Source organism: Vulpes lagopus, chromosome 1, assembly GCF_018345385.1.
Source record: "Vulpes lagopus strain Blue_001 chromosome 1, ASM1834538v1, whole genome shotgun sequence".
In the NCBI taxonomy this organism is placed as follows: Eukaryota; Metazoa; Chordata; class Mammalia; order Carnivora; family Canidae; genus Vulpes; species Vulpes lagopus.
Window position 1 is genome coordinate 47,440,256 of NC_054824.1, and position 10,794 is coordinate 47,451,049.

A 10,794-nucleotide genomic window follows, 5' to 3' on the forward strand; every position below is an offset into this window, starting at 1 on the left:
AGAGATACTAAACAAGGATATGTATAAGAATGGAGAAAGGTTAAGAAAAGTGGCCCTAGAATTTCTATACCTACACTGAAAAAGAACCTGGAAGATGATTTAATTCTCAAGTTCTAAAACCCAGCCATGGCCACAGACCCACATTTCACTGAGGTGGCTTAAAGTTAATAGAAAAATGTCAAGTACTAACTAGTTGAGTCACAGAGGTATTTCAGAATTTTAACCTCAAAAGTTTCTACAGTTTTCCTCATTATAGATAACTCACATATTTATCAAACTGTCTTTCTGAATTTATCCACGCATATTTTTAGTGTGAATCATATTTTAAACATTCGTATTTATATTTTATGTCAACAAATGGATTTTGGAATCTATCTCTTTCATGGTCCAGGTGACTAATGGGAAATACCTACTTTCGAAAGCTTCTTAGGGATTCACTTAAGAACTTCTTCAAAGGCTAAAATGAATCTCACTGCTTTTGAGGAAAATGTTAGTATTTAGGATAAATTCCCCAGGAGCCAAGAGAAGCTCTTAAGAAGTCCCAAAAGATTGAGCCCGTCTCTGGTTTGTGGGATCACTACCAGAAATCATCATTATCATTCTTTTTTAAAAAAAATATTTTATTTATTCATGAGAGACACATGGAGAGAGAGAGAGAGAGAGAGGCACAGACACAGGCAGAGAGAGAAGCAGGCTCCATGCAGGGAGCCTGATGTGGGACTTGATCCTGGGTCTCTAGGATCACACCCTAGGCCGAAGGAGGTGCTAAACCGCTGAGCCACCTGAGCTGCCCACCCCCCCCCCTTTTTTAAAGATTAATCATTGTCATTCTTAAGATGAATAAAAATAAGTGATCCAAAATGCTAATCCATAAACATTTGCTAGTTGTTAAGGAAAATGTAAGCTTTTTCTCAATATATGAAGCAAAATGAAATCATTCATTTGCCAAATAAAACAGGTATCTAAAGTTTAGGTCTTTTGTACTTGAAACCTTTAACTGATTTGTTCTACTGATTTCTTCCCCCTAAGTGGTCCACTTCCTTGCAAAAACAAGATGGCTTTCTTTTTGAGAAAAAAAACTTTGAAATCCAACAACTCTCCTCATATTTCAAGACCCAAGACATTTTTTTTCAGTGAATATTGTAGAATACTTGTACTTTAGGTGATCACCAAAGTCATCAACTCCAATAGTCTAAAATGAAGTCAGGGATCCAATCATGCTAAGTTCTGCATGGAATTCCTTGCTAAGGAAATTGGACTTGAGCTTGAGTATGCTATAAAAACTGAACACGTCTAACCAATTGTACTTAGAAAAGTGCCTCCAGCCAGAAGGTAATGTAGAGTAGAAGTATACACACATGCATACACACACAAACATATTAGAAAATATATACATATTTATACAGAGATATATGTATATATATGCATATACACACAGATAGACATATGTATAATATATTACAGTAAAGATAGATAGATACACATTTAAAATCATGGTAAGACACAAAAGATAACTAGAGAGCTGGGAACTCTGGGCAAAGATGAGAATGACTTGCCATGGAATAGGGTTGGTATTGATGGAAAGAAATACGTAAGTGAAATACATATTAAGGAAGAAAAGACAAAGCTTGATGAGTAGTTGGATTGATTGGGCAAAGGTGAGAGGATGCCAAAAATTTTTGGTGAGTAACTAGTCAAGTGTAGGTAGTAGCATCAGTATCTGCCATATAGAACTTGGGAAGAGCATTAAGTAGTGTGGAGAAAAAGATGAGTTTAGTTTTGGAAAAAGTTGACTTTAAAACATCTGAGGAGATGCCTCATAGGCAGGTAGATATGCATGTCAGAAACTCAGAATGGTCTGTGACCATTTCTGAGTTAAGATTTGTCATCAGCATGTAGATTAAGAAACTTGCCACTTGCCAAAGAAGTCTTTCAATAAGAAAAAGGAAGAACAAGAATTCAAATGCAGGCCTAGCCACAAGACCCTTGGGACTCCTATTCGAAGCAAAGAGATCCAAGGAAAGGCTGTGGCTTCTTTATGAGTACTAAATTAAGATGTAAAATATTTTAATAGAATTAATTTATTCAATAAATAATTACCAAGTACCTGCCATGTGCATCACAAAATTCTAGAGTTGAGAAGAGAATGCTTAGAAAGGCCCAGCTCTCTATCTCTAGATGGATTATTCCAAGTGTTACTTTTTTCAAAGAGGGAATATCTAATTAAAAATTTGAAACAGTGATAAAAGCTGTAAGTGATTCCCAGAAGCTGACTAAATTTCTTAAAAGCATAACTGATGGTGAACCCAAAGGTAACTCTTCTTGGAACAAAATTCACTATGTTCATCTGTGAAAACAGATACCAGTCATCCATATTTCCCCTTCAGTACTACAATGTTTTACCCTCTGAATCTTAAAGCAGTAATCTCTGCAATTACCCATAGAGGTAATACAAACTGTGTAGATAAAATTGTTGAACCATTAGGTTCCAACATTCCATTAATATTTTAAAATGATCAGAGCAGATTGGACAACCTTGCTTTCTACCTTAGATGAATGAACACTTAGATTTGCACCTTAACAAATTCAGCTCAAAAAGCCCCACACTCTTCTTAACTACATTCTCATTTATTTAACTAATTATTGTTGGAATCACCAGTTATTATATAATTCAAGGGAATTAGAATAAAGGAAGTCCTATTTTCCAGGCAAGAAAAGGAAAAAGAGTGGAAGCCAGGATCTTCTTTCAGATGAAAGGAGAGACGGAAAATGGTAAGACAGTTATAGATTAAAAATTCTGGGTCTTCTGGGGCACCTGGGTGGCTCAATCAGTTGACCATCAACTCTTGATTTCAGCTCAGGTCATGATCTCAGGGTCATGAGATTGAGCCCAGAGTTGGGCTCTGTGCTCAGTGGGGAATCTGCTTGAGAGTCTCTCTTTATGTCCCTCCCCACCTTCTAAAATAAATAAATAAATCTTTTTAAAAAATTTCTGGGTCTTCCAAATTAACTCTCTGAGCTATAATTTTCTGATCTTTAAAAGGAAGACAACATTGGCACCTACCTTGCAGGAAAATTGTGAGTATTTGCTAATAATACACATAAAATGCCCCACAGTGTGTTTGACCTTTGGAAAATGTGATGAGAATAAATATCTTAATTTTTTTAATAGGATAGGTATTTAAAACTTACATAAAGAAAATTAATATTGTCATGGTGAGTTATACAGAACATCTAACATAATCTCTTTGGGAATAAATATAGTAACACAACATGTAAGTATATATTTGAAAGGAGCTTTTAAAGAGAATGATATTCCTTAAGGAGAGAGATCAGAAATTTAACTGAGACCAACAAATGGAGTGGTTCAGAGCCAGGTGAATTCTAATCAACCTTATCTGAGACACTAGTGGTTGTAACAATAGAGATTAACTTAGGTTTCCAGCTTTAGTTGTGGTTTTTGCATATTGGCTTACAGTATACCAACAGTAAAGAGCATGAGCTCTCCCTTTGTGTTGTGGTGAGTTAAACAATTTTTTTAGATTCCTTTAAAAAAAAGATTTTATTTATTTATTCATGAGAGACGCAGAGACAGAGGCAGAGACAGGAGAAGCAGGCTCCATGCAGGAACCTGGGGACTCAATCCCGGAACTCAGGGATCACATCCTGAGCAGAAGGCAGATGCTCAACCGATGAGCCACCAGGCATCCCTAGATTCTTTTTCAGATATCAGATATATATAAACAACTAGCTAGCTATGTAGGTCTAGCAAACTGTGAACATCAGAGGTGCACCCTCAATAATCTCCATGGCATCCTATATCCTTTCTAAACTGAGTCCTAAAATTAATGTGCCCCGAAGGTAGCATTTTAAACCTATTTCTGGAAAAATAAACACTAAAAGTTTACTTTCCAGGTACTAATAATGCTGACTTTTCCCAAATTGGTGCCTTGTTCCTATGTTTCAATTTCCCCACCAAAATGTTTATAGTATCTCTGGAACAGAAAACACCACTTTTGCAACCTTAAATATCATCCAGATTTTTCTTTCCCTCTCTGAATGCTCCCCAGAGTAGCTGGTCCCAGGGTGGGAGTGAGAGAGCACATTGAGAAATGCACACCACTTAAAAGATCTGATTCTACTGAGAGCAGAGTATTTGAGATGCAGAAAATGTTGAAGTCACTAGAATAACTTCGAAGGCACAGGAAGAGTTACCTGGGTATTTTATACACCTTTATCAAAGTAAAATGTTCCACAGTGATGCTTATTAGCATGTAATGGAGATACACTCTATAGAAATCCATAAAACTTGACTCAACTGGGAAAAAAAAATCAGTCTAAGTAAAAACAAAACAGGTGGAGTAATTTTTAAAAGAAATATTACTATATTTCAAATATGTGCAAAACTATAACCTAATTGTATACAACATATTTCTCAATAAGAATTCTGTTTTACTTATTTCAGAAAATTGATTTTAGAATTCCTTTTTAGTTAGTAACATCATCTATTTATATGTAGCTTACAAATATTTATGGTGTTCTTCCTATATGTCTGCCACTACAGGGCTCTCCTTTCATAGATCTTAAAATCCAGTTTAAAAAACAAGGCTGGATAATACAAAATAATTAACATAAGAAAATCTTTAAAGTGAATGCTCTTAAACAGGTTAAACAGTACCTGAATTTTTAGTTACACTATGTATTTGCTCAGAAAATTACTTCTTTGAGATGATTAGATGTTAGAGCTCAATTGAAGTTCAACTGAATGAAGGAAATTAGTAGTTCCCTCCTCTAGGCTTTCCTTAGCATTTTCTTCAAATATCAATTCTAAATGTGTTCTAATCTATGAAATTTCATAGTACTGTTGTCTTGTGATCTCCTAAAAACTCCTTAAAGTATCCTCATACTCAGAGCTTAGTACTATGACTAGCATGTGGGAGAATTTTAGTAAAGGAAAAAAAATATATAATGAATGCTTTCTTTGCTTCCTTCCTTCCTTATTTCATACAGTATAGGGTACCTTAAAATCTGAATTGGAAAGCCTAGAAATGGTGGGAATCTGATCAAGTCACTGAAGCTGTTTCTCATTTCTTCCTTTCCTGTTTCCAGCTCTCCACTTCTATAAACCATTCCTATAATTTCAACTTGGCAGACAGTTATTTTGCACATTCTCTGAGGAATAATTTGTTATCTAATTGCTCGTTCACATCCATAGTCTAGCTAATTCTTCTCACATGACAATGATCCTGATACTGAGAGCATCTTACATCCTTTATTATTTTCCTAAAGGACAAAGAAAGATTATGTCTAAATCTCATTGTCTGTAATGACATTTAAAATGAATCCTAGACCACATCATGAGACTAGAAACCATTAGCAGGGACTCCAAAATTTGTATGAATCCCTATCCAAAATTTGTATGAATCCCTAAAATATTATTTTATTTTGATTATTTTGGTGGGGACGGGGGATACAGAGGGAAAGAGAGAATCAAAACAGCTCCACACCCAGCAAGGACCTGACACAGGGCTTCATCTCACAACCCTGAGATCATGACCTGAGCCAAAATAAAAAACTAAACTAAACTAAACTGAGCCACCCAGTGCCCCTCCCTAAAATATTTTAAATCCACCTTGTCTGCTGCATAGTAGAGCCCAAAGAAGACAGACAATTTCTAAGTTTATTCGTGGGGGCTATTTATACTTCAAATTTTAGAGAATTCCCATCATAAAGATGTTATAATGATTTGTCTCTTCCTGTGCTTGGGTCATTTCCATGTACAAGGTTCTACAATAGACTTACATTAGAATTTCTTTTGATTTTTTTTTTAAATTAATTTTTATTGGTGTTCAATTAACCAACATACAGAAAAACACCCAGTGCTCATCCCGTCAAGTGTCCACCTCAGTGCCCGTCACCCATTCCCCTCCAACACCCGCCCTCCTCCCCTTCCACCACCCCTAGTTCGTTTCCCAGGGTTAGGAGTCTTTATGTTCTGTCTCCCTTCCTGATATTTCCCAACATTTCTTTTCCCTTCCTTTATATTCCCTTTCACTATTATTTATATTCCCCAAATGAATGAGAACATACACTGTTTGTCCTTCTCCGATTGACTTATTTCACTCAGCATAATACCCTCTAGTTCCATCCACGTTGAAGCAAATGGTGGGTATTTGTCGTTTCTAATTGCTGAGTAATATTCCATTGTATACATAAACCACATCTTCTTTATCCATTCATCTTTCGATGGACACCGAAGCTCCTTCCACAGTTTGGCTATTGTGGACATTGCTGCTAGAAACATCGGGGTGCAGGTGTCCCGACGTTTCATTGCATCTTTTGATTTCTAAGAATCACTTCTATCTCTGATACTTACAGTGGAGAAATACAATGGTAGCTAGTGAGGGGACTGGCTAATCACATAAGGCTCAATGACACTATAAAAATGATGAAAGAAAAACATCCATTGAGTCAGTGCTCTCTAGTCTAGATTCAAAGAAGATAACTTCACTGAAAGAAGCTGGCTTTTATTAACATGTGGTAATTGTAAATGTGTGACTATGCATAAACATTCTGATATTAGGAAAAATATAGATCAAGGAAATTTGGCACAAATAGAAATAATAAATTTCCTGATCTCAATTTAGTATTATTATTGAGAACATGAATTAAGTGAAATAGAGCCTTGATTCTTCTGTTCATGGTAAAGAATCTTAGAAAATCTAAAACTTTCATTGGGTAGGAATTCATTTTGGCAGTCTTTCTGATTATAGTTATCATAGACTAACAGTATTTCCCATTCCTAGCCTTCAGCAAGGAAGAAAGAACACAGTATGAATTGACTACAGAGAATTATAAGAGCACATTTTTGTGCAATGCAACCTGTTTTTACACTTTTTTTGTAATGGGATTCCACTATGATTGTTTTATGAAATCCAGTTGTGAAATACTTCTGTTATTTAGCTAAGCCTCTTGGGTAAGAAGTGTGACTTTAAAATATAATATTTCTAGTTATAAAGCTTTTAAAATTAATGTCAAGTTTTAAATAGCTCAAGTATTACAGTTTTTAAGGTTGTCACTGGAAGCTCTTTCTGCCTCATAGTTCCTCAATTTATTCATTCATTCATCCTTTCATTCATGCAGTCTTTCACTGTGCTTACCCCCTTCTAGGCACTGCATTTTTTCCAGGCACTGGAAACAGACCCTCCCCATTTTAACATTAGCCAAAAGTTAGGAAATGAAAGATGTGAGCCCACATATTAGCTGCTCTAGAGCTTTAGAAGTCAAGTAAACCCAAATCAATGGGTTCTTATTAAACATTTATTGTGCTCTGGGGCAAGTCCCCAAAATTATGCCAGTTTAAAAGTTCTGACAAAACTGGGGTATCTATGACAAATATTGCTGTTATTGTTCATGCTGTTTCACTATTTTGCAGAAACTACCAAGAACATGAAGCATCTGAGAAAGGATCCAGGACTTCCATTCCCTGGAAAAACTTGATATTTAGATTATATCAGTTTCTAAATCCCATAGCCTACAACCCAGGGATCTCTAACACTCTAGAGCAGATAGAGCAAAAAGTATTACATTCCTTTTGCTAAAGACATCAATAAAACGGGATAGATTTTACCACCAGAAGACAAGGACATTGACATATTCTTCATTATTCATAATCAAAGTGTAAAATTCGTATTACATAAAGCCAAGAAGGCACTTGCTAGCTTTGCAAGCAAAATCCATTCCCTTCTAGTACATTAAAAAAAAAAGTTTTATTTAATTCCAATCAAGTAAATACATAGAATTCTTTTCCACAATGTCAATGCAGAGAAATTCTGGAAGCTGAAGGGTAAATTCCTGTTCTCAAGAGATCACATCAGAAAGACCAACATCCACAATCTCCAAAAAAAAGATGATCGAGAGCAGGGGTCTGTCAATCTATTCTATAAAAGCCCAGACTAAATATTTTAGGCTTTGCAGACAGTATAGTCTCTGTCACAATTACTCAACTCCAACTTTATAGAGTGAAAACAACCATAGACAACATGCAAATAAATAAGCATGTCTGCATTTCATAAAACTTTATTTAGAAAAATAGACATCTAGTCAATGTGGCTCAATGGCCAGGGTTTGCCAACCCCTGATCTAAGCAGATCTGTATTCTGAGAAGAGGTAATATTTCTTATTTCTATTTAGGTTCTCATTTCTTTTTTATGTCCTATCAAATATTGAAATAAATTTAAGCATGCACTTTAAATAGTGGAAGAAATAAATTTTCACTTCTTATTAGATATCATTTGTAAAAGAAGTTCTGATGAAGGATATCCTCAGAAAACTAATTAAATGCTATTTTTCCTATGCTGATAGGCTTTTAATCATCTTTCTATATTGCACATAACTGTCCTTTGCCTTATATAGTGAGTGCAATTTAAATTTTTGTTTTTCCTTAATCTTCCTGAACAATGTACAAAAATATTCTTAGAGGCACTCAAATTATCTAGGGACACACGCTCTACCTACATAGTTGGCCTCAGTCTGCAGTTTCTTTCTAGTTTGTATGCCCATTATCATCACTATATTATATATCAGCTGTCAGTGTTGGTGTGTTTCTTTCTACTAGTCTGTGTCCATAATTCCTCTTCCCAGAGTTACATCTATGAAGTCTGCTCTCAAACAAAAACTGAATTTGGATTGAAAGATCCAAATTACCTAGCTTTAGGAATTACATAAGAAGTCACCATAAACCCAGTATTGAGTCCTCAGTCTTTTGAAGGAGTGCTACATTCTGCTACATTCCTCTTCTGGGGACACAGACTTTACAAAAGCTATTTTCTACAGCACTCAAAAGCTTGCTGCCTTGTTTCTTGTTTTTTGTTTTGTTTTGTTTTTTGTTGTTGTTGTTTTGTTGTTGTTGTTCGTCTTGCTTTGCTTTTGGCTAGGTTCCAGAACATTCAGGTTACTGGAAATCTGATTAAAAGCTGAATGAAGAGTTTTCTTAATGTACTAATACCTCTTTACCTAATTATTAATACCTAATGTACTAATACCTTTATTTTCAAGGTATTCGTAAAAACTGGTATGAGCGAGCATATTCTTTATTGATTTCACTGCTTAAATTTCCTCTGTTCTATATCCTGCTTATCTCTCACTAACTTTGTCTAAGAGAACTTAGCATAAGGATCTCACTCTGTACCACTTAAGAATCATCTAGGGGAGCACTGGAAGATAGCAAGCCCCAGGTCTCTTTCCTAATCATTCGGCTTGGGAGACAGAGAACAGGCATTAGTCATTATTGGTTTTGTTTTGTTTTATCTTAAGATTCCCAGGTGATCTCAAGTTAATCAAAGGCCAGGAACCACTGGATTCCTATATCCACTTTCTTTTAGAAGTCCGTGTAAAGGATAAAATGAGGAGTGGCTTACACTAATACACCTCTTTCTTTTTTGTGGCACAAAAATTTTGCACATGATAAATACGGAGTTATCCAAGAACTTTAACTTTCTCTTCTTTGAAGAATGCCCAGCAAGTTGAATTCCATGAGGCTGCATTTCAAACTGTATACTTTTTTTGATGATCTCACCATGTGGAAAAGGTAGTAAGACTTCAGTCGTCAGTGTCGAGATGTTTTATTTTCCTTTCCTTGGTCAACTCTTGCATCTTAAATAACTGTTTTTGGTAACTGGAAAGCCACGTGAATGTTACTGTCTTTCTCTTGTCCATAGCACCAGAAGAATGGGCCACAACCCGCTCCAGCTTGAAGGCACCACCGCCAAGGTCAGCCAGAGGGGGATACAGGGAGCACCCCTATGGTAGATATTGAAGGGCCTTCTCACCCGTGACCTCACCTCAAAGACAGTTCATAGCCTGTGGTCTCCACATAAACAGCAACAAGACAAGTAATAGTCCTTTTTTTTTCTATTCTAGGGATAACTGCTCATGATTTCTCCCATATATTTCTTGTATTTCCCCCTATACTGTTGGCGTGACATTGACACTAGCATTATTTTACAAACGGACTAAGAAAAGACATTGGCAAGCACTATCTATAAAACATTCAGTAGGATGATATTCTCTTGGTCGTTTTTCATTGTTGTGTGTAATCTTTTTTTTTTTTCTTTTTTCTTTTTTCTTTTTTTCTTTTTCTTTTTTTAAGAAAGAGCATGAATCTGTTAACAGATTTTGAGTCTCAATCAACTAGCAAAAACTTTGTTTAGGGTTGCTAAAAGACTGTAATATGATTTTTGAACTAGCTGATAATAAAGTTGTAGATAAGATGTTTTAACCTGTCTTTTAATATATCTGTTAGTTAGATGAAGATGTTCGATATTAAGTTTGTAAATTTAATTTTAAATGCTGTTTTAATGGAGTTGAAAACAAGCAGCTACCGTATGTATGTAGCTAACTGAATTTGTTCAGTGTTTTAACCTGTATTTGTTAAAAAAGAAAAAAAACACATAAAGTTCCATGTGTAAGCTACTCTAAATAGGAAACCACAATTTGTCAAATATGTTTGCCATAATTTGTCAATAAAGCTGAAAACTTTTGTAAAAACTAAATTTGGAATTACTTGTTTTCTAGCTTTAAATGCCTGCTTTATTTCTTCTTCAAGAGATGCCTAAAATGTTTTCTATTTAAAAATTACAAAAATGAACCCAAGCCTGTTTTAAGATATTTGTGTAATACTTAAAAAAATGTATTAATAACTTATGGTTGTTAAATAATTTAAAAGTTAACAAACTAAACTGTTACATGAATCATGGTTAGTAAACACTAATGTATAACATGTTAATGGAAAAA

At 35.1% G+C, this 10,794-nt stretch overlaps 1 protein-coding gene across 2 annotated transcripts in view; it reads left to right on the top strand.

Moving 5' to 3' along the window:
• The window catches only part of KHDRBS2 (KH RNA binding domain containing, signal transduction associated 2), a 555,078-nt gene extending 544,525 nt beyond the window's left edge, over positions 1-10,553 (top strand). Inside the window, exons 9-10 of one of the 2 annotated variants that reach the window (XM_041757839.1) lie at positions 9,720-9,771; positions 9,922-10,553. In XM_041757839.1, coding sequence (XP_041613773.1) covers positions 9,720-9,771; positions 9,922-9,937 — 68 coding nt within the window. In that variant the 3' untranslated portion in view covers positions 9,938-10,553. Of the gene's footprint in view, positions 1-9,719 lie in introns of both variants that reach the window. The other variant, XM_041757802.1, reaches the window with a different exon arrangement.
• Positions 10,554-10,794: the final 241 nt, after the last annotated feature.